Genomic DNA, 26949 nt, shown 5'->3' on the forward strand with positions numbered 1-26949 from the left:
GGCAACGCTTGCTATTTATTTTACAAACTGGAGTGGCTCAGGCATGGCCACGGCTGGGCTCCAGCTGCCGGCCCAGCGGATCGTCGCCCGATCAGTGTTTTGGGGGGGAAGGTGGTGGGGTGGGAACCGTGTCATTCCAGAGTGGATCTGCGGTGAAGCCAAGCCGCAAGGTTACAAGGCATCCTCACTAGGGGCCCCGCCTGCTGCTCCCAAGCGGCCTGCGGCCACTGCTATGCTCAAGGACCTGGAAACTCATGCCGCGAGATGTGACTTTAATGGGAGGGTGGGTGGGCCTGGGACAGGCTGGCAGGGCAGGTGCTGCGTGGGGCCCTCTCCAGCCCGTCCTACCCTGGGCTCACATGGGGCCTGTGCCCACCCCTCTGAGTGTCTTGGGGACAGCTCCTTCCACCCCTGGAAGATGGAAATAAACCTGTGTGTGGCTGGAGCATCAGGACCAACGGTTTCCTAGGAGTATGTGGTTTTGCTGTGTGGCCTGTGTCCTGACTCTCACGTCTGCTGATGGCCTGGCTGTTCCTACGGTGGCTCCGTCCTCGCCAGCTTTCCCTGCAGTGGCAGCGCATTCGTAGCAGGGGCAGGCACTGCATGGAGGGGGGTGCAGGGCGGGTGCCTGGAGGCTGCTGTGCCAGGGTGGCCTCTGCAATATGCCAGGGAGCCCCTAAGTGGTGGTTAGATGGGAGCTGAGGTGGAACAAGCCACTTTATTCACTACTGTGTGTTTAAGAAACAGGACCTTCCTGCCTTCCCTTTTTCGCCCCTCTGGCTGGCTGGCAGCGTGCGCGGTGTGATCAGTGCCCAGGGCTGGTCTTTGTGCCCTGTCTTCCATCCAGCCCGGCCCAGTGCTTGGGCTTGTCCTGGACACCTAACACCCACCTGCCCTCGTGGCCAGCAGTGGCCTGCGTGGCTGGGAGCCCGGTCAGAGGCCGCCGGGGCCCTCAGTAGGTGCGTCGTGGGCGCTGGGGACGGCAGCGGGTGCCCTGGCGGGCCGCGTGCAGCCGGAGAGACGCCATGTCCCTGCTCCTCTGCAATGAAAAGCAAGCGAAAAGTGCACATCTCAGGTCCAGCTGCCCCCATCTGCCCCTGGCCTTGCCCCAGCTGGGCTTGAGCTCTTGCAGCCCAGGCTCCTGCCTGCAGCCTCAGGGCTGTGGAGGCCTCTAGCAGGGCTCAGGCTGGTGGGCAGTGCCAGCAGCTGCAAGGATCAAGGTCAAACTCTGCACAGCCACGCCCATGTGTCTTGTCAGAGTCCACCAGTCCCACCCAAGCAGCTGAAGAGAGAAGGACGAGGAGGTGGGGAGCAGGCAGCCTGGGCCTCAGAGGACACATGGCCTTCCCCCGCCGGCACCCCCACATCAGGGCCACCTGGAGACTGCTCAGACCCAGGGGTTGCTGCCTCTGGACCTGGCTATCCCTGGTTCTGCTGACCTCAGGAGTGACCTGGGCTTACAGAGGTACTGGCAGGGAGGTCATGGGCCAGGTGAGAGGTGCTCGCTCCTGGAACCCTGTTTCCAGGTATCTCGGGCCCTCACCCTCCCCTAGGCAGGAAGCAGGCCCTCTAACTCAACTGTCACCCCTCGTCTGCCCCACTCTGGTCTCCACACCCACAGCACACAGCAGAGGCCCAACACAAAGTAGCCAGGCAGTGCTGCTCCTGGACAGACATGCCTGAGGGACCGTGCTCAGTGATTTAGAAGTGGTCCAGATGTGGGAAGGTGGCCACGCTTGGTTGGGGGCACAGGATGCCTGGGGGCTGTGGTCTCTGTGCCGCAGGGTGGGCGTGAGTTCGCGTTGAGTTCTACCACCCCCTCCCTCAGCTGGTGCCTTTAAAGGACAGAAACCATGGGGTCGTGGGTCTGCTCTGACCCGACAGGCAGCAGTGAAGGGGAAGGAAGGGGAAGCTTGGAGCCCACTGGAGGAAGCTGGGGGCCGAGGTCTGGTGCGTGGGCTGCACAGAGCTATTCCCCAACCCCAGCGACAGATTCTGGTGCCAAAAGTGGTTCAGGTCTACCGTGTTGTGAAGACCAGAGACATGTCCGTCCAGAACCCACTGCTACTTGGAGTTAGGGTGGGGGGCAGAGGGCGCACAGACTTCTTTACATGATCCCAGATCAGAGGGAGAAGGGAGGTGTCCACCCGGCCTGGGCCTTCCCAGAGAACAGCCCTGGAACAGATGTGTGCAAGGCCTCTGCTGGGGGAGGTGGCGAGGGAGGCGCAGGGGACCCAGAAAGGGCCTGGTGGCCCCGGACGCTGCCGTCCCTCAGCCTTCCGAGGGGTCTATGGTGAAGCTCCCGGGAAGCGCTGCCCAGTACCTGGAGGGCCTGCTCTTTTCAGCGTCTAAACCATGTCTGAGGACACAGACCCAGCCAGACTCAGGTTCAGAGAACAAGCCCTCTAACTCTGTCCGCTCATGCCCTTGCAGGTGAGATGCAGCAGGCCCTGAGGACATGTAGCCCCTGCTCCCTCTCAGGGCAGGGAACCCCAGGAGGGAGGCTGCAGGCCTGGGAACATCACACAGGAACTGGAACTTCAGTCTTGCCATTTTCTGGCTGGGGCCGGTAAGCGGGAGAGGGGCTCGGTGTCTCAGTCTGGGGCAGCAAGAGGGAACCATGTGAGGCGGCCTGGAGATGGGGAAGGCCCGGAAGCCAGCTCAGATGCCCAGGGCACAGCCAGAATGGCTGAGAGGAAGGGCCTGGGAAGAGGCAAAGTCTGGGCAGGAGGGGCTGGCAGAGCTCCAGGCCGTGGGCATCCCCAGGGTCAGGGCAGGAGTGCGTCACAGGCAGAGTCGGCAGGACAGCCCCAGAACCCCCTCAGCACATACCCACGTGGGGCTCAGAAAGCTACACCATTCTTAGAGCAACCTCCAGGCAAGTGACCCGAAGTCCTTGTGCTTTTTCACTACAAACAAAAATATCCTCATCTTAGGCAGCATGACCCTGGCCAAGGGGCCAAGGGAGTGGCCTGGAGTGGGGAGTGGAGAGTATGGGGTGGAGGTGGGGGTGGGAGGGGAGGCGGCCTAGCCAGGCTGAGCTCACCCACACACAAGCACAGGTCAGGAGTTGGTGCAGACCTCCCTGCTCCGGCAGCCTGACAGCCCCTGCAGGCCTTGGATAGGGGCTGCTGCTATGTGCTCTGGAGGGGAAGAGGAACCCTATCTCCTTGTGCCTGTGCAGGGCCATCAGGGGCAGCTCCTGGGCTTCAACAGCTCAAGCAACGGGGATCCCTGAGCACCACGGCCCTATGGCGGGGGGAAGGGACATGTGCTCACCCCAGGCGGCTGGAGTGCGGCTGCCGGTTCCACCCCAGAGGGCAGGGACTCTCCAGAACCGTCACACAGAACATGCGTGGACTTCTGTGTGCATAACAGAGCCCAAGGGCGAGGAGTAGTTGCCACCCCTCCCTGCCCAGCAGGAGGCCCAGGGGGCAGCTCTCCTTCTGCTCTGCCAGCTCCCAGACACCCACAGGCTGAGAAAGAACAAACAGCCATCTTGAAAAAGTATTTTCACATAGTTCACCTTAACACATCAAAAACTCTCAAGCTGATGAAATAAAGACCACATGGAAAGAGGAGGGAAGAAAGGTAGAAGTCATTGTGAATTTATTATTTACACAATTGTTAAAGTACACAAATACAGTGGCGATACAAACGCACAGCTCAGAGACTGGCCGCCAGTGCACAGCTGACACGACGTCCTACCTACGTTTCCTGCACGGGGCGACGGGGACTAGATACTGGGCAAGGACTGTCACAAGCACACTCCAAAGATGCAACCCGGCAAGGCTCGGGCTGGAACCCGGGCGCAGAGCTGCCTCGCACAAACGTTCTGGGCACTACATCGGGACCACGGGTATTTACAAAGCAAGCTTGCGTCACTTCAGGCCACAGCCTCAACATCTCTCCGGGCGGGGGACGTCTGCCTTCAAGAAAGGGTCCAGCAACAAAGAAAATCTCTTAACTCGGCTCTGACCCACCCCGACCTCCCTTTGTACTTCAACACACAGCTCCCACCCGCTCAAGGCCCCGTACTCCAAAATGCTTACACAGCAACCAGCCTAGATTCAGAAAGCATCAACAGGCTCGGGCAGACGGTCAGCCAGCTGCGGGGTTAACAACTGTGTTCTGGGACGCCAGCCAGCTATGGCGTCCGGGGAACTCTGGGGAGAAAGAAGAACCAGGGTGCACACCTTCGGAGCCCTAGAGTCCAAAGGGAACATCGCCCATCGTGATGGGGTCCAGCCGAAGTGCCCACGAACACAGACTGCACTGCGCATCGGGGTTGGGAGCACGTGGCCACTGGCTGCCGCCCAAGTGCTGCAGAGTGAGAGGCGAGAAGGCATCTTGGGAACCTCAGGGCACAGCAGCATGGAGTCTCGGGCAGCACCAGCTCACGGAGGCCACCTGCCTTCTGGTGGGACTCGGCCCGACGCACGCTGCTTCACTTCTGACCAACAGACACGCACCCAACAAAGTCACAGAGCGCAGACTCTACTTCCTGGCCATGAAGGTTCTGGGTTGGGAGAGTCACCTGCTCCTTGGCACCTCAGCGTGGGTCCTTCTGGCCTGCCGGCTTTTCTGAGCTAGTCTTGGCACCTGGCAAGGACAGCCCCGCTCCTGGTTTTAAGCACAGCATTCACACAGACCGAGTGCCAATCCGCACAGGAGCATTGAGTGTTGAGAAAATGGACCGAGTGCAAAGGCAGCAAGGCAACAAACACTATAGTAACCACTTCTCGGTTCACAATCCTCTCCCAAAGGTCCAGAAACGCATCTTCCACCTTGAATCCTGGGACTCCCAATTGTCCTGCTAGGGTCTCAAAGCCTCTGCTTCCAAGCTCTCAGCTGCCTGCCCACCTCCTGGGGAAGAAGCACGCAGTGCTTTGCCTGGTAACACCCACTGCACCCCTGCCCCGCGGCAGCCTGCGGTCCCTAACTGCTCTCCGAGGGCCTCAAGAGTTCCTGACAGCAGGCATGTCAGTTACGGGAGGAGGGAGGGTGAGACGCCAAAATCAGGTTGAAGAGGTCCCACCACACACGGGCACGCACACACACCACAGACTTCTGATGAGAAATCTCCTCTCCAAAGTGGACAATAAAACACTGCAAAACAAACACAGCACACAACCTTGAGATCCGCCTGCACCCTCTCCCTGCCTGACTCCACCTCGTACACAAACTCCAAGCCAGCATCTGTCTCAGAATTCCTTAGAGTCAACATTTTTTTGTAAGACCGCAAAAACAGACAAGAAACAATAAAAAGATTTTCTTTACACAGATTTAAGCCAATAATTTTTAGCAAAATGATACAAAACTGTCTTAACCAAGTAGAAGATTGGTAGTTACAGTGGAATCGTCAGGGAGTACAGGGCGGCCACCACTGGAGGGAGCTGAGGCCCTGGAAAGGGAGTCTGATTCCTGCAACTCTCTCCCTGCTTTTCTTCCCAGCCCCGTTACAACCGAGTTCACGTGGGGGGCCGCAGTGCAGCCCCAGCGGTGGCAGCTCTTGGAGTCTGTCCGTTTAGTATGTTTCCCCCATGAGCGTCGCTGGGTGAGTGGCCTGGAGAGCTCCCGGTGTTAACATTCAGATCCTAGACCGGGGGACGCGTCACTAGTAAAGCCATTGGTAACAGAGTAGATCAGCCATGCATTGTCTGCCCTTCACAGCAATAAGGAGAGTTCTCATCGGTGCACGACAGACTGAAGACCACTGGAAGCCACCCGACCAGGAATCTGTCAGAGCCAAACCACAGGAGAAGGTCAGCATGGGGCTGGGGGAGCCAGCCAGGCAGATACCACAGTGACGGTGCTGGGCAGGGAGGGGACGCACCGCCACCGCCTAGCCCCAGTCTAGACGCCTGCGTCCCTCGCCACGCACAGGGGCCTCTGTGGCCGGGACACGTGCTCAGCAGAACGAGTGACAGGAAGACGGCAAGGAGGAAGAGGCATGCAAGCAAGGTGCCCGCGGAGCCGGGCTCAGCAGGGTCGGAGGATCCAAGTGGAGCGGAGACAGGTGCTCCTGCCTCCCTTCCTGGAAAGGAACCTGGTGTTTGAAAATGGGTACCCCTCTCGGGGAAGACGTGAAAAGCAGTTCCTGTCAACACATTTCCAGAGTGTGCACAGTGTGAAAACTGCAGCGGGTCTCCCAGCGGCACAGACCCGACAGAAGCGCAAGCCCCTGCTGGAAGGAGCTGCCGAGCGCACGTGGCCGCCGAGGAGGGAGCACAGCGTGGACGCCGGCCATGCACCGACGGCAGGGAGTGAGTGGGCTGCGGCTGGAGGAGTTAATACAGACGAAGCTGCGTGGACAAGACGGCTGGGCAGAGACCAAGTGTGAAAAGAAACACAAAACAAGGACAGAGATAAATGAGACAGGAAGAGAGAGGCGACTAGAAAAGCCGGCATGGCAGAGACCGCCAGGAGTGTGGCGCAGCAAGAGCTTAGGAGCCCCCAACACCAAGCGTGGAGCCACTCAGCTGAGCAGGACACAGACGCCCCTCCAGGCACGGCCGACCCCAGACAAGGCAACTCAAGTGCTCGGGGCACCCGCCTTGCCGCTCCTGCCTCACGGGTGGGCACCCAGGACAGGAGGGGAGCAACGGCACACGGAACGCAGTCACGGGGAGGCCACAGGCCAACAGGATGGTCTCCTGGGGTCACTCTGTTCCAAAGCTCTCTGTGGACAGCCTCCCCCCAAGACTGGGCAGCGGACTGCCGCCACTCTGCACCCCACAAGAACAGAGCAGAAGAAGCCTCACTCTACCTCCAGCACCTGGCATGCAAGCCCAGCCCACCTGCAAGCTCCCATGGGCGGGGCATGGTGGCTCCCACCCACCTGGCGCTGCTGCCTGGCGCCCGCCACGCACACACTCACCCAGTGCTGCCTTCCGATGGGAGACGAGCAGCTACTTGCCGTGGTGTTCGAAAGGAATGCTATTCTGAGGTGGGGAAAAGACAGCTGTTGGTAAGCGTCCCGCCGGCCCCCTGACTACCTGTGTCGGCTCCATGTCCAGATGGGTGTCCTTGCCTCAGCCAGGTCCACAGACCGACAGGTGCCGCCTGGGGGAGCCCAGGCACGGAGCACAGCCTCACTTGCCTCTCAGGACGAGCCTCTGGGTGAGAGTGGCGCCCACTCCTCTTCTGGTATCACTTGCTCTTAAGGCCAACAAGGGTACGGGACAGGCCCTCCTGAGTCTTCTCAAGCACTAAGAAAACCTGACTCCCAGCAGGATGGCAGGTGCTGGGCAGCCCCACAACTGGGTCCCAGGGCACAGCCTGCAAGCAGGGGAGACGCACATCCTCGCCGGTACGACGACAGGGCTCAGGCCTAGTCCTGGGCAGGGGTTGATCAAAGCGAGTCATGGACTGTTGGAATGACGAAGCCTTCTTCTCACAAAGTAAAAACCCCACACAGACTCAGCAACTAGATGGCCTTTAGGGCCCAGGCTACTGTGGCCAAAGAGCCCTGGCCGAACACCAACAGCCGAGAAGAGGGGGCGAAGAGGGAACAGACCCAGGCAGAGTCCAGGCCGGGGCGGGGTCCTACCACTGTGGGGACCTGTGTGACCCACAGACAGGCTGCCACGGGGTCCTCCACCCATCCACACCCAGCCATGGCCAGCAAGCCCTGAGAGACCTTCCTGCTGCCTCCTCCCATCTCCACGGGGCGCAAGGTCTCCGCAAGGTCTCCTGAGAGGAGCAGAAAGAATAGGGAAGAGCGATGGCCCGAGGAGGAAGACTGGCCGGGGATGAGTCACTGCCCACGGTGACTGTCTCTCCAGCTCACCTGAGCGAACAGGTGAGACGCTCAGAGCAATTGAGCCTCCTGTATTCCCCCTTGGGATTCAAAACGGGGGCTGCCGGTCACAGCCACCACGTGTCCTGGTGCTGGCAGAGTCTGGCAGGAAGCGGACACAGCCAAAGCCTTCCAGTGAGATGGTGATGAAGGAGGGGGCCCGCCCTGGAGGTGGGGAGCCCTCAACATGCCTCTCAGGAAGGCCCCCCAGGGTGTCCAGGAGCAGAGGCCAAGAGGCTTCTTTTGGAGAGAACACACCCCCAAACCAGCTCTCTCTGGAGACTCCTCCCTGCTGTTAGAGCCCATATGGTATTTCCTCATATGGAAAACGAGGGCCTAAGAGCCAGCTGTGGGTTCCTGCCACAGCTCACCATGGAAGGAAACACTACTCACGGCCACCTTGGGGGCTGGTGGCTACAACGGCCACACCCAGGTGCCGCCAGGGCCGTGTACCGAGAAGAGGCAGCTGGACTCAGGGCTGTGGCTGCTCAGCCCGATCAGGACACCTTCACTGCCCACAAAGATCCCAAACCACTAGACACTTTACTTTCTTTAAAACAAACAAGAAGCACTCAGGCCCCTTCCCTAGTCTTTGTTGGCCAAGCGCTGGGGCCGAGGCCGTCCAAGTCCAGTCAGCGCCCAGCACAGGGAGCACTCTTGGCTCCCGCACCATGGTTCAGGGGCTACAGAGCCAGCCGCGTGTCAGACACGAGGGCATGGGCAGACCCTCCTGGGACCTGCTCACGGTAACTGATGCACAAGTGCCAGGCTCGTGGAAAGAAGCCAGTTAAACCCTTTCTGTGTCTGGAAGTGACAGCAGGGCTGTGCACACACACGTAAGGGACCCACTCTCGTGACACAGCCCAGACCCCTCGAGCCCAATTCATATAACCACAAAGTCAAAATAACCGCGAAGTCAAAATAACCACGAAGCCAAAATCCTTGCATCTTTGGTCTCTTTGAAAGGTCCGTTTCTAGTGAAATTATTAGTGAATTAGAAACGTGCAGTAACCCCAATCATTAAAAGACGGCAAGTGGTCAAGAGTGCTCCCCACTCCGGCATGTTCCTGGCTAGCCAGCTACATCCAGTCCCGATCGCGGCAGCAGGCCTGGCTCCATCCTGTGACCCCAACAAACACCTCCCCACAAGCCCAGAGCCAGGCTCCAGGGCGTTTCTGAACTGAGTTCCTGCTCATCCGGAAGACCCGTGGGGGATCTGGACACGCCCCAGGATGCCTGCTGGTGAAACCCTGCCCCTGTTGGCAAACAACCCAGAAAACTATTTGAAGAAATACAATGGATCCATATGGAGAAAGCTGTTCTGGTTCAAAGAGCACATTAGCAAATGCAAAAGACAACAGAAGCCAGAGCGAGGAGAGGAGAGGCCGCTGCAGGATGCTGAAGAGGCGGCGGCCGTGGCCAGGCCTGGGCTGCGCAACAGGGTACTTCAGTCGTCCAAGGGAAGACAGGCGAGTCCGTCAAAAGAAGGGAAGCCTCGTCGCAGGGCATGCCACTGCGGGGGGGGTCTCACAGGAAGCCCGTGGAGGTCCCTACGGGCCTCCATCCCTGGCCAGTGGCAAGAATAAGGAAGAATGAGGAAGGTTCCCTTAGGCGGGGGCACCCACGATGGGGCGCAAGCAGGCGAGTGGTGTCAGCTGCCTGGGGATGGCTGCGGGCAGCGGGCAGCGGGGCACTCAAACAGCAGGAGAAAGCCCCCACGGCTTGCTGGCCTCAGGCACCTGAGACTGGTCACCTGCGACCAGGAGACAAGCCCCGTGATGGCCTAGCTTATCTCCCAGGCCCTCCCGAGAAGCCTCATCTGCAACCAAGACACCACACCCTGGCGAGATTAAAAACTCTCAAAAATGGGGGGAAGAAAGGAAAGAAGGAAAGAAGCCCTGGAGAAACCACAACCCGCTCTTGGCTCGGACGGGGTAGCCTGAGGCCCAGCGCCCGCCTAGGAGCTCTGCACTTACCTGTGAGGTGGACATGCGAGAGGTATCTTGTCGGCCTGTGAGGTCGGACGAGGAGATGTTGACGGGGGCCCCGCGGTGCAACCGCATACTCACTTTCCGCTCTCTCTCCATGCCAGAGACGGGCCGGGGGGAGGTGTTAGCTGAGGACAGGGAGAGAAACGGAGTGGGCCGCCCCCATCTGCTGCCTCCCGCTTGGGGCTTCCTGTGAGAGGCTGTGGCCGGAGAGGACCCTGGGCTGCCTGGACGGTCAGGACCTGGCTGCGGCCGATGGCCACCAACACTCAGATCCGGCCGGACAGACACAAAGGGACATGGGAGCGAGGTCGAGGGGCTCACAGGGGAGGAATGTGAGATGCGGGAGGAATCACGCACACCAGCAGGTGCCTGCATTTCTAAAGGCGCCTAGGCAGCCTGGCTCATCCACCCTCGGGAGCGAGCATCACCTGACACAGGGCACTTACAGCGTCCACCACCAAGTGCCCTGTTGTCCCCACCAACCCCGAGACACAGGAAGTCACCCCAGAGCCAGCCCCAGAGCGCTGGGAGGGGGGTACTCACCTGTGTGTGAGGTAGGGGTGAGGGGTGTGGGGGGAGCCACTTCCTGCGTCCCCCGCAGGCGGCCAGAGGCTGTGGAAGGGAGGCCTCGGGTAGCCGGGTTCCGCGAGTGTCTCAGCCGCTCCTCTCGGTCCCTGCGCTCCCGCTCGGCGTCGTCGGCGGCCCGGCTGGCACCCTGAGGAGGCAGGAGGTGAGGGAGGAATGGAACCAGCTTTGGCAGAAAGCAACCCTAGGTCTTAGGCTGCCCTGGCCACATGAGAAAATACCTACCAAAGGGCCCTGGGACGAGACCGCCTGCGAAGCCCCCCACACGGGGTCGGAGCCAGGCCTCTCAGCTCCCCCAACAATCGAAAAAACCCCACTCGCCACGGCATTTCCCTGTGGGCTCAGAACTTCCTTAAACTTCAAAACGGGCAGTAGCTGGCCCCCTGCTCCTCTGTGAACATGCTCATTGACACGTGCAGGGAGAGGAGAGGGACAGGAACCATCGGAGGCCAAAGACAGGCCCCAAATGGTGACAGCTGGGGAGGAAAGCGGGGTGGGGATGAGAGTGTTTGGTTGGACGAGGAGTCCACTCAGGGTCCAGACCCTGCGGCCTCCAACAGCCTGTGCAGGTGTGGTGGCGCGGTCGGCAGCCGGGTCTGTGCTGCACTATCCAGATGCATGGGGGTGGGGAGGTCAGATTTTAAGCCGAGACAGCAGCCTATGAAAGAGCAGATTCTAACTGCCAATGCTGTGCAGCAGGAGCCTGCAAACTACAGCCCGGGGCCAAACCCAGGTGCCATCTCTTCCTGCAAGTACAGCTCACTGGACACAGCCACGTTCACCAGGCAACACACAGCCCGACACGCCTGTGGCTGCAGCACCGTGTGGCCAGCACCGCCCAGACTCCTCATGCTGTCACTTATGGAAAACGCTGGCCTAGCCTGCTCTGAGGGCCAGGTGACTCCAACGCCGCAGGAGAGTCGCTCTGATGCCTCCCAAGGCAGCACAGCCCCGGCAGAGGGACTGATCTGCCCTGCTGAGCGCACCTCTCCCGGCAACTGGGGCCCCATGGCTCGGGCCTGCCTCGCCTGCCATCTCTCCAGGGCCTCCAAGTACTCCCCATGCTGATGGGCACTTGGCAAGTAAGTCAAGATGAACAGTGCACCCCTCCCAGCACCTGGAGACCCCGCCCCTCCCTGGCCCCTGCATGACTATTGAACAAGGCCATTTTTGTTCCCTCCCAAGAGGCAGTTCTGCTCTCCATCAGACTGCCACCTGGAAAGGCTCCAAATTCTATTTAAAACTGACAACTAAACAGTAAGTTTTTAATGAAAGAACACAAGAGTTCCACAGGAGCTTCAATTCTGACAGCGGTGTCTGAATAGTAATTCAGCTCAGACATAGACCCAGGGCTGGGCTGCCTGTTTTAGAGGCTCCACAGCATGCTCAAACTGCATCAAGAAAGCCACAGGGAAAACCAGCTCACGACAGGGTCAGTCAGGCTGGACGGGTAGCACCTCACCAGGCCCCAACCCCACTCATCTCGTGGGCACCACGACCATCTGGCACAGTGAATGGGAATGCGAACCCCCAGCCCCCAGCCCCCACCCTCTGCCCCCAGGGCATGCTCTGGGCCCTAGCTCCGCTTGGTTACAGGGAGGGAGGGGGCCTCCTGCTGTCCACACCTGGGAATTCCACAGACCCCTCTGCGTTCCCTAATGGGGTCTTACTTCTTGGCACCTCTTTCTGGCAGGTAGACACCCACTCAGTCCAGGTCCTGCCCACTACACACTCGCCCTTTACAACCAGAGACACTCCCTATATGGTACAGCCCCTCAACAAGACGGCCGCCGGCCTCTCACTGACAAGTCATCCCCGCACACCACATTAAGCGAATGTGCTGGCAGTGCGACTTACAAATTTGAGCATGTTCCAGTCGAACACGTAGTCATAGGAGAAGCCCTGGCGATGGAACAGATTCCGGAAAAGCTGCCTCAGGTACGAGTAGTCAGGCTTGTCGTCAAAACGCAAGGAACGGCAGAAATTCAGATATGTGGCAAATTCAGCTACAAAACAAGAAACTCAAAGCTAAATCACGAAACCCAACTGCGACTCAAGGTGTCTCTGCCAACATTGCTGTCTGCCTCCCACTGCTGCACACTCAAGGGGAGAAGGACAGATGCAAAACACCTGTCAGATTTTTAAGACTCGAAGCCTTAAGAAAACATTGAAAAGCATTCAAGTCATGGCCGGGCGCTGTGGCTCACGCCTGTAATCCCAGCACTTTGGGAGGCTGAGGAGGGCGGATCACGAGGTCAGGAGATCAAGACCATCCTGGCTAACACAGTGAAACCCCATCTCCACTAAAAATAAAAAAAAATTAGCTGGGCATGGTGGCTGGCGCCTATAGTTCCAGCTACTGGGGAGGCTGAGACAGGAGAATGGTATGAACCTGGGTGGCGGAGTTTGCAGTGAGCCGAGATCGCGCCACTGCACTCCAGCCTGGGTGACAGAGCGAGACTCTGTCTTAGAAAAGAAAAAGAATTGAAGTCATAAAGCACAATTTAGTTTCATTTGAGGTGTGTATCCTGGGGCAATCCTACAAATGCAAAGGAAATCTCCCGAGCTCCTGGAAGGGGCCAGAGAGGGCAGCCAGTGCAGAGAGAGGCCCCACCACTGCCTGTCCATCCCTTTCCAGCCACTTGGGGCCCCGAGGCTCGGGCCTGCCTCGCCTGCCATCTCTCCAGGGCCTCCAAGTACTCCCCACGCTGATGGGCACTTGGCAAGTAAGTCAAGATGAACAGGAGGGCAGGCTGTTACCTCCATAAACAAAAGCACCCCTCTTTCCTGCCACCACCCCTTTGGAAGGTGAGCAACTCTTCTGACAAAACCCAGGCTGAGCCGTCTCAGCACACCCAAGGCGGGCCCGACGCACGTGCAACCCCCGTGAGCAGCTCCACTAAGAAGAGGCCTCTGGACACTTACAAGGGTAGCCTTTACACAACACTTCGATGGGGGTGGACATTTTCTTCTCGCTAATCCTTTCATATTTCTGTCTCTTGGTGGCGGCCTTCAGCCCCTGCCAGGGGAGAGAGCCCAGGTTGAAGTACATTAGCACGTAGCCCAGAGACTCCAAGTCATCTCTTCGGGACTGTTCTGAAAAGAAAAGGGAAAGGCGTGAAGAACGGCACTTGCGTGCTCACATCAAAGCAAAAGACCCGGCTGGCCCTTCCAGTGGAGACAAGCCTCAGACACACATGCCCGGATCACTCCAGCTGGCACTTCCAGTGGAGACAAGCCTCAGACACACATGCCCGGATCGCTCCAGCTGGCACTTCCAGTGGAGACAAACCTCAGACACACATGCCCGGATCACTCTCACCCAGAGCTGCCCCTCATGCATACTAAGGAAATTCCCAAACACATCACAGGTGACTCAGAAATGTCCCAGCATCCACCTGCCCCCATACACCTGGCAGTCACGAGCCAGCCTGTCTGCTGCAAAGGTCTGATGACACGCTCGTGCCCCCAGCTCTCCGAGAGGCTGGCCTCTCCCTGGGCTGAGGCATGGACACGCCCAAAGGCACCCCCGGTCAGTGACCTCACGCCCAGGGGCTCACCAATTCCAAGGTGCGTGTTGATGGAGGCGTACCGCGCCGTCCCTGTGAGGTTCTTGTTCTCACGATAGGGGATGTGCTGGTGGGTGCGTGCGTCCCGGTACTTCTTGGCCAGCCCGAAGTCGATGATGTATACCAGGTTGCCCTTCTTCCCTAGGCCCATGAGGAAGTTGTCTGGCTTCACATCCCGGTGGATGAAGTTCTTTGAATGAATGTATTCGATGCGACTGATCTGCGAGCAGAGTAAGGGCGCGAGATGGCACCCCAGGGCAGTCTTGGGGAGGGACTGCTCAGCTGTGGGACACCACGCTGGTGGCTGCGTTGTTCCTACCCCTCAGCCACAGCAGAGTAGTTTAACAATTAGCGAGGGGGATGCCGAACTGACCAAATTGTTCCCCAGGTGCCTGCAGCAACCCTCCACCCTCCACAGGCCTAGGCGCTTTGCCTTCAGCTCCCACAAAACAGACAGATGAGGCGACAGAGAGGGGACAACCAGCCACTAGACATTGGTCTCTCCCAGCACTGTTCTCTGCACAGACCACACACCAGGATTAGCAGAGGAACTGCACGGAGGTGCTTAGGAATCACGTGTGTTCCTGAGAGACTGAGGGGCCCACCGAATGGAAATGTGCTATGCTGGTACCGAGACGGTGGCCTCCAAGCCAGTGAGCTGAGCCACCAGAGCCTCGAGAAGCCAGTGAGCTGAGCCGCCGGAGCCTCGAGAAGCCAGTGAGCTGAGCCGCCAGAGCCTCAAGGCTGAGGCTCAGCACATTTCCATTTCCTCTGTGAATTAACGGCCATAATAATGGCAAGAACAGCACAAGCGAGTGGCTGATTCTATCAGACGGCAAGTGTGTGCCAACTGTCAGGAAACAGTCCTTACCATTTGGTCAGCAAGCAGCAGGACGGTTTTGAGGCTGAATTTCCTGGAGCAGAAGTTGAAGAGGTCCTCCAGGCTTGGCCCCAGCAGCTCCATCACCATGACGTTGTAGTCCCCCTCTGCCCCGCACCATCTGATGGTGGGGATGCCCACTAGGTGAGGAAATCAGACACAGTGTTTCAGTCCAGGCCCTGCCTCAGCTCCACACTAAGTCTGCACTGTGCACACCAAGGGGTCATGGTGACAACCCTGAACGAGAGAGGGGTGGCGGAGGCAGAAGACCCCGGCAACGCCGCCCCTCAGGGACCCATCCTTGAGATTAGGCCCCATCTGTTAGCAAATGGCCTGAGGCAGACATTGGATGAGGGCCAAGCAGGCAGGAGCTGTAAGGGGGACAAGGAGGGGATCGAAGCCCCACCTTCCTGACTCCCACCTTCTACGGCAGGGGGGCAGGAGACGCAGGAAGCAGCCACGATGCGGGAAAGAAAGAGCTCAGGCAGAAAGGACCAGCAGAGCCCGCCAGAGATGTCACACTGGAGAGGGGAGGAGGAGAGAAAGCAGCTATCGTGGGTTAGGTCAGAGAAGAAAATATGTTCAATTACTCTGATGTTGGTAGAAGTATTTGACTGGATAAGAGAAAAGCAAAAGCGATGAAAACTTTTTGGGGATTTACACAGTAACCCAGGCTTGAAATATACAAATCAGGGAAGTGAAAATAAAGACACAATAGATTCAACAGGAAGAATTTAAAGATGGCTGCATAGTATCAGTGCTGAAGGCATAATCAACACTATAAAGGCACACGGGCCGGGTGCAGTAGCTCATGCCTGTAATCCTAGCACTTTGGGAGGCTGAAACGGGAGGACTGCTTGAGCTCAGAAGTTCGACACCAGCCTGGATAACGTAGGGAGACCCTTGTCTCTGCAAAAAAATTCTGGAAATGAGGTGGGTGTGGTGGCACACTTCTGTGGTCCCAGCTACTTGGGAGGCTGAGGCAGGAGGATCACTTGAGCCCAGCAAATGGAGGCTGCAGTGAGCCGTGATGGCACCACTGCACTCCAGCCTGGGCCACAGAGCAAGACCCTGTCTTAAAACAAACAAACAAACAAAATCCACTTTAGAAAAAATGGGTGAAAGACCTGGACACTTCACCTAAGACGTTACGTATGAAAAGTTAACAACCACAAGAAGATGCTCGGAGAGACGGAAAACACATGCTGGTAAAAACGTGCGCAGGAACGCGCACCGCAGCCTCACGCCAGAGTCAAATTCAAACGCTGCAGCAACAGGCGGGTTTCTCAAAATGCCACCCCCAAAACACGTCCTTTGGTCCTATTTTTTTTTTTCTCATAACCACAAGAACGTGTTTTTTCGGTATGTTTTCACAGCACTGGATCCTTAACTATACACATGGCTCTACACACATACGGCTTGTGAACAGCCTGGATAAACCTTTTATGTCCTTCCATGGCAAGACAGATTTTTAGTTTAGTCTTAAAGCAAGTTTTGGTACCAATAGGGAAATTCACTTATTTAAAAAATAGTTTCATTATTTTATTGTTTTGAGGCGAGGTCTCGCTGTCACTCAGGCTGGAGTGCAGTGGTGCCATCTCGGCTCACGGCAACCTCCGCCTCCTGGGTTCAAGTAATTCTCCTGCCTCAGCCTCCTGAGTAGGTGGGACTACAGGTGGGTGCCACTGTGCCCAGCTCATTTTACTGGCCACATGTATCTCCTCTCCTCTGAAGGCATGTATTTTTTTTTTGGCTAAGTTTTTCTGTCATGGTATCTTTTTCCTATTTATAGTTCTTTATAACTTCTAGATACTAAACCATTGCAGGTTTTTTGTGAGGCAAGTATCTCTCAGTTAATGGCACGTTTTTTATTTTCTTCTGGAGTTTCTTGATGAAAAGACTTCTCATGAATATGAATGCCTCAATCTTTTGCTTTATGAGTGCTTTCAGTATCTTATATTAAAAAATAGTTTCTGCCCTCAGCATCAAAAAGAGATGCTATTGTTTTTTTTTTAAAGTGTAAAAGTTACTCCTACTTCTAACAAAAACAGTAATAGGGGACTGATTCGCCCTCACACCTTAAGTAACTAAGGGAAAAAACAAAACACACAGCCTCACACATCACAGGGTGGTTTCCACAATGCTAGGCCCGGCCAATGACTGACAGCCATGCCAGCCAATGACAGCCATGCCTGAGGGCGGGAAGGAGCGTGAGAGGGCGCCCTGGGCTGTCCCCTGCACTGCTGGGAGCATAAGCACAAACACCAGACTGAACAGATCCACGGAACCCAACCTTATCCCAGAAGAGAGCTGAGGAGGAGCCTGCAGAACGTGGAAGAGCACGCATGCATGACATTCTCAATATCCGGCATCCAAAGTGGAAAACAAACCTGGAGTAAGAGGTCAACTGAGCGGACCCGGATGTTCAAATCAGCAGAGAAAGCCATGAAAGGTTACTACAGATTTTGACTGTATTCCACACGTCGAAAAGTTTTTTAACTGGCCAGGCTCAGGCCTATAATCCCAGCACGTTGGAGGTGGAAGTGGGAGGATCACTTAAGTCCAAATTTGAGACCAGAAAGAAACATAGTGAGACCGCCCTCTACAAAAAAATTTTAAAAATTAGCTAGGCATGGTGCTGTGTGCCTACAGTCCCAGCTACTCGGGAGGCTAAGGTGCGAGGATAGCTTAGGCCCAGGATGTCGAGACTGCAGTGAGCCATGATTGCACCACTGCACTCTAGCCTGGGTGACAGAATGAGACTGCCTCAAAAAAAAAAAAAAAAAAAAGGTTAAAGGCAGGAGGCATATACAAATATATGTGCATTTGTTTCTCGGTCTTTTATATATATGTATATATTTATATAAAAAACATAAATGAATATATAAACCTGAAAATATGTATGAGACATATATATATATATGCAAATACATATCTACTTCGAGATTTTGGAGTAGTTGCATTCTACGTCACCGCTGAGCATCCTTAATCTGAAAATCCGAACTGCCCCCATTAGCATCTCCTTTGAGCATCATGTTAGCACTCATAAAACTTCCGATTTTGGGTGTTTCAGATACTCAAACTTATTACGGATTTGTGAATTCTTTTCTCTCCCTAGATGCAGCATTACGGATTCCCAAATTCCCTTTCTCCACTCCAATGAGTCACAGTTCCTTCTTCTTAATACTCATTTTGAAGTTTTCACTGTCCCAAATTTAGGCAACAGATAACCTTTCAAGTTTTTTCCCGTACTCTCACAACAAATGCCTGTCGTTCTTTTCTTTCTGCCATGTGTTCCAGATTCACTTTCCTTCTTCCTGCCCCAGCCCTGGAATCAGCTGCTTCTCCAAGCACTCAGGACTCCTCTTAACAGAGAGCGATAAATACTTAGAAACCCCTGAGGCCTGGTGTGCTCACTGTTCTAGGCTGTCCTCCTTCTAAGCCCTTCTCGTGGCCAGAACTACACAAAGTTTCATCGCGACAGCTTGATAGTAAGTGCTGGTGTTTGCAGGGCAAATGGCCCTCTTCTTCACAAGTGTTTTAATTAATCCTGGCCTTGCACCCTTCTCAGTGAATTCTAGTCACCTTGTCAGGAAAGAGAAGTGGCTGGATGTCAATGGGAACGTCAATGAATGTTAAGAGCAACTTTGGGAGACCTGACTGACACCTGGCATCTTCCTTTCTCTGAACATAGAGGAGAATTAGGCAAATCTTACTTAAATGTCCTTCAATAAAGTTTATATATTTTCTGCATACAGATCTTATCTGTCTTAAAATTTATCCCTAGATACCTTTTTGCTACTGTAAGCAGTACTTTTTAAATTACATTTTGTAACCAATTAAATTGTTGGTTTAACAAAATGAATTGATTTTATATTTTGATCTTAAATTTGCTAAACTCTCTAATCTGTTCTGAGATCCCTATGTAGGAAATTACATCACATCATATGCCAGTAACAGCAGTTTTATTTCTGCCTTTTTCACCCTCTGCCCTGCTGAAAACAGTGTTGTCAGGCTGAGGATGATGTGGGTTACACAAAACTTGGCTGCACTGCAGGGGGGAATGGAAATCTGCATAACCACCTTGGAAAAATCGATACGTATCAATATGCGGACGTCTGCGTTACCTCGCAGAACTGGACGTTTGCACATGCCAAGCGACAGCCACTGCACTTTCAGACATAGGTGCTGGCACGTGTGCCCCAGACACATGGACAAGATGTGCACAAAAGCACTGTCCCTAAGAGCAAATGTTAGAAGCTCCCCAGGGCTCAACGCAGAATGAGTAAGAGGAAGCTACTTTATACAGCTACGTGGATGATCCAACAATGAAAATCAATTACCTAGAGCTGCAATCGATGGGGAAGAATCTCAGGAATACTCTGGGTCAAAGAAAGGTACAGAATACAGACTGCATCACGTAACACTAAAACTTTCATGTATTCAAAAGACTATGTGGCATGGACTCATGATCCATCTGAACTGATGGTGTACTGACTGATGTGACTGATGGTGTACTGACTGATGGTGTTGATGGTGTACCGACTGATGTGACTGATGATGTATTTACTATTTACTGACACCATCTTTCTTTAACAGGGGTCCTGCTATCACCCAGGCTGGAAGGCAGTGGCACCATCACAGCTCACTGCAGCCTTAACCTCCCGAACTCAAGCCATCCTCCTGCCTCAGCCTCCAGAGTAGCTGAGACTACAGGTGTAGGCCACTGCACCTGGCCTGTTTCTTTTTCCTCCCTACCCTCCAAATGTCTCAGCAGAATCACCCCTTTTGTTAGCTGTAACAATGTGCCCCATCATCCATGGCATTAGAGAATGGATAAAATATAGTAAAAGCACACGCTCTTGCCTCTCGATGCACTTGTGCTCAATGGACTTACTGCTACTGGTGTTTTTGCAGAACAGGTGAAGCCAATGGGTTTGAAAAGAGACCCAAGGCTGCCTGCGCCCAAGTGTGCCAGTCATCCACGGCCACCCTGCTGCCCTGCCCAGGTGCTGTCATGGTGGGAAGCGGCCACTCATGCTGCTATTTGTCGTCTCAACACTTTTCCCTCATGGTGCCCAAAGGTAGCTAAACATATGCGTAGGGATAAAAAACCGGGGGGACAAGGCCAGATACATGAAGACATGCTCCACTCTGATCTGTGAAAAGTTTCAATATAAATGTGGGGACTGAGCATTAATGCAAATAGAAATTTTCATGAAGTTTTTAGCAATTCAACCCTAAAATGATTTATATAACTAAAATGTTTCTAGATAATTTCATTATTTGGATTTTGAAAAAAGTTTCTTGTAGGATGACAAAGAAACAAAAACTTACAAACACGTGAGCGAGGGCCTGGCACAGACATGGGGCTGGGCGGGCGAATGGGCTCCACAGGGAGTGCTCCCTCTCAGGTGGGCAGGGCAGGGTCCTGGGTGTTGATTTTAAAGTCCTCGATACCATACGTGTTACATACATTCTTTGGTGTTGTACAGTATTTCACAATAAAAAGATGATGGCAGACAGTCGCCCACCCTCAGCCACAGAACCTTCACCCACTGGCCCGGGTTCTACACACGCACTCCCCTCTTCCCTCCCCCAAACCATGCCTACCATCTCAGCCTTGACCAAAAGCAGCTGTGAACTAAGTAAATGTCCTTTGCTGAGGGGTTCCCTAAAGAGGGAGTGAGCTAAAGCTGCTTTTGGGGGATGTTAGGATTGGAAAGAGCAGTTACAACTGTCCCCGGGTTTTGTCCACTGATCCAGTCGGTTTTGATAAAAACTAGGTGTCTATCCAAGTCTTCCACCAACATAGCTACTTTTAGTTTCTACTATTTCAGGTATTGAATCTATTGTCCCAACCAGATTTGGGACAGGTGGGAGCATCTGGGGCACATTCCTGACAGCTGAAGGCCACGTAGGGTGGCCATTTCCTTCTCTGGGAGCAGACAGCTGCTTCAGCAGTAGCCTGGGGGGCTAGAACGCCCAAGTTCAAGTCTGTCCTCTGTGAAGTTACAAAGCCTTCTAAACCCAGTTTCCTCATTTGCAACATAAGGCTGAAGAGCTCAGTACCCACTGCCCAGAGCTGCTATGGGCAGTGACTGGTGTGTTTTTAAGGCTCATTCTTCCCAAGCTGCAGAGAACAGAATGGACTCGCCGTGGAGCTTTCTCCTGGAAGGCAGCCTCCATCAAGCAAACGTAAAGATCAGAACCTGGCACCACCACTTGACACTCACGTGAAAGGAAGGAAAACTGCAATGAGTGGTGCTTGCTGCCCCTTTTTTCAGAGATAGCAGGATAATCTGGACCACCCACAGCAGACACAGCACAAGGGGACAATCTGTACCACCCATTAACAGGACAATCTGCACAAAGGGACAATCTGCATCACCCATAGCAGACACTGCACAAGAACGGCAGCAGCAAGATCTGGTGGCTTCTGCATGAAACAATTTCTTCCCATTATTTGTCAACTCCCTGGTTTAGTCTCAAAGTGAATTCAAGAACCACCACCAGAATTAGGTCTTTTGCCTTCCCGGACTCCATTTGTTTTCTAAAATGCAGATCTTTAGGTCTTTACAGCATCTGGATGGGCGCAGTGGCTCACGCCTATAATCCCAGCACTTTGGGAGGCCAAGGTGGGCAGATCGCCTGAGATCAGGAGTTCAAAACCAGCCTGGCCAATGTGGTGAAGCCCTGTCTCTACTAAAAATACAAAAATGAGCCAGGCGAGGTGGCTCACGCCTGTAATCCCAGCTACTCCAGAGGCTGAGGCAGGAGAATGGCCTGAACTCAGGAGGCGGAGGTTGCAGTGGGCCAAGATTGCGCCATTGCACTCCAGCCTGGGCAGGGGAGTGAGGCTCTGTCTCCAAAAAAAAAACCTTGACAGTATCCACCAGGTGTGTGTGCATTTAACACAGAAGACCTCACCTACATTTTGGAATGGTCAGGACATGGCAATGCGCTCAAAGCCCAAATGGGAGAAAATCCATTTCTGAAATCCTATTTGGTTTCCAGGATCCTAGAGAAGGTGCATGGGCAGGAACAGTAAGGTGCAGGCTTCTTTACTCTCTTAAGCCAGCGGCCACAGGGGAAGCAACTTTCCCTGCCAGGCGCCTTCAGCACTGTCTGAAAAAAGTTTTGAGTATGACAACTGGGGGCAGGGGTGCTGCCAACATCTACCATGCAGAGAACGCACCACTACAAATGGCACTAGTGCCAGGTGCAGAAGTCCTGTTCGGGAACCACGTAGCTACTTTTTAGTTCAGGGCTGGCTTCCCCAGTGACCATGCCGGGCTTCTAAGGACTGGCTTTCTCCCCTTTGCCCTTGTGTACCCCTGGCTTGCAAGTTCTCCTGGAGACATCTCTCGTAAAAACTTAAGGTGTTTTTTAAGCTTGCAGGTTTTACTCGACCCCAGCACCAGGCTCCCGCAGGCCAAGGCCACACCCCGCATGACCCTGCTCCATTGGCTCGTCACACCTTCAAGGCAATGCAGGCTCCAGGCCCTTGAGAAGCCAGTCTACCACCAAGGGCCGCCAGACAGGCTCCCAGGGCGGAGTCTCTGCTGAGCTTTCCCTGGGTTGGTGATGGGATTTTTCATTCCTGTGGGCTCCTCTGGTCATGTGAGGCCCGTGATGGGACACACTGGATGCCCCTCTCTGTAACGGCTTCCCCAGGACCACAGGTGCTGCCAAAGATATTGTGTCACAGAAACCTAGAAACGTCGGTTTCTTGTAGTAGCACAGATTACGCTGCTTGTGCTGAGAAAAGATGTCAAAGAATCAAATCAACAGTCCTCCCTTTCCCGTGACAAAAGGGCTAACAGAGGCCCTGAACAGGTTTTCCTTTGGCCAGTTGCCCAAGGGGACTCACCCAACCATCCACCTACAAATGTGCCGTGGAGGCTTCTGACTGGGAGGGCTCCACAGACGTGGCACAGCCACTCTTCAGGAAAAAAAGCCCTGTTCCCAAAGAGGGCTCCTGCCAGACGAAGCTCCGCTGCTGAGACGCACGCTTCATGGCCCTGAAACCCCCGCATAGAATGCCCTCCTGCTCCATCAGCCGAACCGTCTAAAAGTCCAGGGAACTCGCAAGAACTGGACTCTGAAGTCAGGACGGGAGCGCTCTGCTCCATACCTGGCCCACCGTGGAACACCAGGTACCTAAGGCCCTGGGCTGAGGGCTCGCAGAACTGGGACAGTAACTGAACTGCAAGAGGTCATGATGGTCGCCAAGTTCAAAACCCTTGTTTTCCTCAGGAGAAAACGAGCCCAGAGAGTGTGAAGGGACGTCCCCCAAGCTATAAGCAAAGCATGCGAAGGAGCAGAGGCCTCACCCAGGGATCACACATCAGGAAGGCCCCATTGCGCAACACACGTGCCACTAGCAACAACTCCAGCGACCACTGAGGGGCACACGACACCATGGGGAGCATGCATTAAAATTCACACAAGCTCCTTTTTTTGAGACGGAGTCTCGCTCTTTTGTACAGGCCAGACTGCAGTGGGCTCTGCCTCCCGGGTTCACGCCATTCTCCTGCCTCAGCCTCCCAAGTAGCTGGGACTACAGGCGCCCACCACCACGACCGGCTAATTGTTTTTGTATTTTTAGTAGAGACCGGGTTTCACCGTGTTAGCCAGGATGGTCTCGAGCTCCTGACCTCGTGATCCGCCCGCCCCGGCCTCCCACAGTGCTGGGACTGCAGGCGTGAGCCACCGTGCCCAGCCGGTCTTGATCTCCTGACTTTGGGATCCGCCTGCCTCGGCCTCCCACAGTGCTGGGATTGCAGGCGTGAGCCACCGCACCCGGCCTATTCACACAAACTCTTGATTTCGGACACCATGACCCAATATGAAGCAAAATTTAAACAAACAGACAAGGTGGTTTGTTTCCTTTTTTTTTTTTGGGACAGGGTCTCACTCTGTCGCCCAGGCTGGAGTGCAGTGGCGCGATCTCAGCTCACTGCAACCTCCGCCTCCCAAGCTCAGGCGATTCTCCTGCCTCAGCCTCCCAAATAGCTGGGATTACAGGCACCTGCCACCACACTCGGCTGATTTTTGTATTTTTAGTAGAGACGGGGTTTCGCTACGTTGGCCAGGCTAGTCTCAAACTGCTGAACTCAAATGATCCACCTGTCTTGGCCTCCCAGAGTGCGGGGATTCCAGGCGTGAGCCACCACGCCCGGCCCGTAAGATGTTCTTTGTGTTGAGGGAGGGTCTCTGGACCCGAGACTGTCTGAAGGAGGCTGTGGCCGCCTCGTCAGGGTGTGGGGAACACTTCCCTCCCTTCTGCCCAGAACCAGTTTTGGGTTTATTTTAACCAGCGATGCTGAGTTGCTGTTCTCCCTTATCAGACAGAACCCTGGTGTTCCTCTGCGACTGGTAAAGGACCTACCTCCTCCCTGCATCATCTTGTAGATTTTGCTCTCAATGTGGAGCTGAGGGTGTTTGGTTTTGACACATTCAAGCTTGATGGCAACCTCTTCTCCTGCAGCAATGTCCGTACCTTGGCAAAGAAAGAAAACCACAACAGGAATTACCTGGTGTCCACCAAATAACCCAACATGCTGGAGAAACGACAAGCACTATGTGAGTTTTCCACGAAAGACCAAGTGAGGGATGTGTTCTCCTTCCTAGCATAGTAAGGCGGGCTCATCGGCAGACACATCTCTGGGGGAAGTTATCCTTATTCCCATTTTCACAACGGGACGAATTTGAACTGCACAGAAAGTTGATGTGGCTTCCATCACCCGCCTACCAGTCTCCAGGTGCTGCAGCTCCCTCTCCACAGTGGCCCTTCTGGTCTGCATCCTCCCATCAGCCCTGCCCAGGGCCCCTGCACTTGCCCGCCCCAGACAGCCCGTGGTGGAGCTCCAGGGTGCCACTCCCTTTTCTCCATGCTGCCTGATAGGCCTCTGAGGGGGTGTTTGAATTTCCCCCTGAGGAAGGGCTAGGTTTTTACCCAATAGCCACAGCCCCAGTCCACCCAGGCCTGGCATCGCAGGCAGCGGGAGTCATCTCCAGCCAACCTATTGCAGGCAAACACCCTCCACCAGGCGAAGGGAGGCCCTTCTCCCTTCCTGGGGACACAAAGCCAGAAGAATCGCCTGTTTTCAAAGCCCTAAACGTACCATCTACCAACACGCACCGGTCACACATCTTTCATCAGTCTACGGCTAAAACCAGTGACACATCTAATACCATGACAATTGGACTATGAGTTTGGAGGCAAAATTACACTTTTTATCTAGAAATGTTCCATCTCTGCTTTACTCCAATAAATGACAAATGTGACAACCACCATCCCTCTCAGGTTCACCCACAAATGCTCCTGAGTTTGAATCTGGCCCAAAGCCTTCCCCAAATCTACTGCATGAGGCATCCAAGAAGCTTTAACCGAAGAGAGAAAAAGAAGCTGCACATAGCACATACCCAGCTCTCTCCTCTTCCCTCACAGGTCCCTTCAGAGTATAAGACCCTGGAATCGGCTGGGCACGGTGGCTCATGCCTGTAATCCCAGCACTTTGGGAGGCCGAGGCGGGCGGATCACAAGGTCAGGAGATCGAGACTATCCTGGCTAACACAGTTAAACCCCATCTCTACTAAAAATACAAAAAATTAGCTGGGCATGGTGGTGGGCGCCTGTAGTTCCAGCTACTTGGGAGGCTGAGGCAGGAGAATGGCGTGAACCCGGGAGGCGGAGCTTGCAGTGAGCCGAGATCGTGCCACTTCACTCCAGCCTGGGTGAGAGCGAGACTCCGTCTCAAAAAAAAAAAAAAAAAAAAAGACACTGGAATCCTTCCCAACAGCGTGGCTATGTGCAAAAGAATTCACACTAGCTTCAGCAGCCCAGACAGAGCCCTGGGAGACTTCCTTCTCTGAGAGACTGTGGTGCTGGGCAAAGCAACCTGGCTAGTTCTTAGTAACTCAGTTTCTCTTGTCAATGGAGATCAGTGGTGAGGTCTGACGTTTGTTTCCTGAGAGTTGTGGAGATGAATGGGTTAACAGTTTCTCATACCGCTCTTTAAGATTCCCTGATGAAAAGCAGAGTCAGGTCAAGTGAGCACTAGAGCAGTCTGCTGAGATCCACACACATCCACTGAACACCCAGGAACCCCCTCGTCTGCCCCAATGGTGGCATGAGATGTGCCCCTTCCAGCCTGGGCCCCAAACCCCTTGCCACTGCTGCGTTCCACAGGAATCGCCACCATCAGGTCACTGCCAGTGACCATTCTAGATTTAAGAACGTCACTTACTATCAACAGACGCTCTTCAGAGTACTCGAGGTAACAAATTTTGTTCTTGCTGCCTACAGTTGGGACAGTCTATTCAATTACAAGAGAAATGACTTCATCGAAAAATGGACTGTGCAAATGAAAAACGAACTCTGAGTTCTTTTAAGGACCTGGACTCTGAACTCAACTCGCCAGCCGGGAGGGAGGGTGACTCATCCCACCAGTTACGTCAGCAGCTCCCTGCACCCCCAAGCAGGCGCAGTGCAGCCTCGGACAGCACCGCCACCCTCGCCAGCTGGCAGCCCAGTGACCCCATGGCCTGGGGCCGATGGCTTGGGGCCACACAGTCTGCTGACTAGCACCTCTCACTCCACTTCCCTGGAGCTGATAAAGCTAACGTGTGCCAGTCACACCTGCAACACTGACTGTCGTGGGGCAAAGGTCATCACCAGCCACTCTGGCACACAACACAAATCACACCCTACCATGGGGCCGGGACCTCTCGCCGTGCAAGCCCACAGATGTGCAAGCACACAGAGCCAACCCTCCTGTGGAACCGACACCAAGGTCGCCCCGAGTCTCTACAGGGGAGCAGCTGGATGCAGGCCCTGTACACAGATGTGAGGATGGCAACTCTCTGGGGCCTGCAGCAGGGACCTCGTCACCTACTGGGCAGAAGCATCAAGCAGCAGAACACCAAGGTCTGTCCATTCCACGGGCACCACCTGCCTCAAGGTCGCTGAGCACTGCTCAGATCCCCTGGCCTGCAGCCCTGTCCCACCTCGCCCACCGGGGGCACCCCCACACTCTACCAGCCGTGCTGCTCAAAGTCAGGTCCTCAAGCTGCCATCAGTCCACAAGGCAGCACGGAGGCGCTAAGTAACTGTGG

The 26949-nt window shown here is 54.9% G+C and overlaps 1 protein-coding gene across 6 annotated transcripts in view; it reads right to left on the reverse strand.

Moving 5' to 3' along the window:
* Positions 1-31: 31 nt before the first annotated feature.
* CSNK1D (casein kinase 1 delta) overlaps positions 32-26949 on the reverse strand; it is a 32184-nt gene continuing 5266 nt past the window's right edge. Inside the window, exons 2-10 of one of the 6 annotated variants that reach the window (XR_004252396.2) lie at positions 24221-24331; positions 14818-14966; positions 13938-14166; positions 13303-13473; positions 12235-12383; positions 10336-10507; positions 9778-9917; positions 891-1039; positions 32-147 (exon numbers count right to left, since the gene is read on the reverse strand). Coding sequence is in view for 4 of the 6 variants with exons in the window: in XM_032178404.2 (XP_032034295.1) it covers positions 953-1039; positions 9778-9917; positions 10336-10507; positions 12235-12383; positions 13303-13473; positions 13938-14166; positions 14818-14966; positions 24221-24331 (1208 nt within the window). In the remaining 2 variants the exon portion in view is untranslated. The other 5 variants (XR_004252395.2, XM_032178408.2, XM_032178404.2 and 2 more) reach the window with 5 other exon arrangements.

Source organism: Hylobates moloch, unplaced genomic scaffold, assembly GCF_009828535.3.
Source record: "Hylobates moloch isolate HMO894 unplaced genomic scaffold, HMol_V3 SCAFFOLD_15, whole genome shotgun sequence".
In the NCBI taxonomy this organism is placed as follows: Eukaryota; Metazoa; Chordata; class Mammalia; order Primates; family Hylobatidae; genus Hylobates; species Hylobates moloch.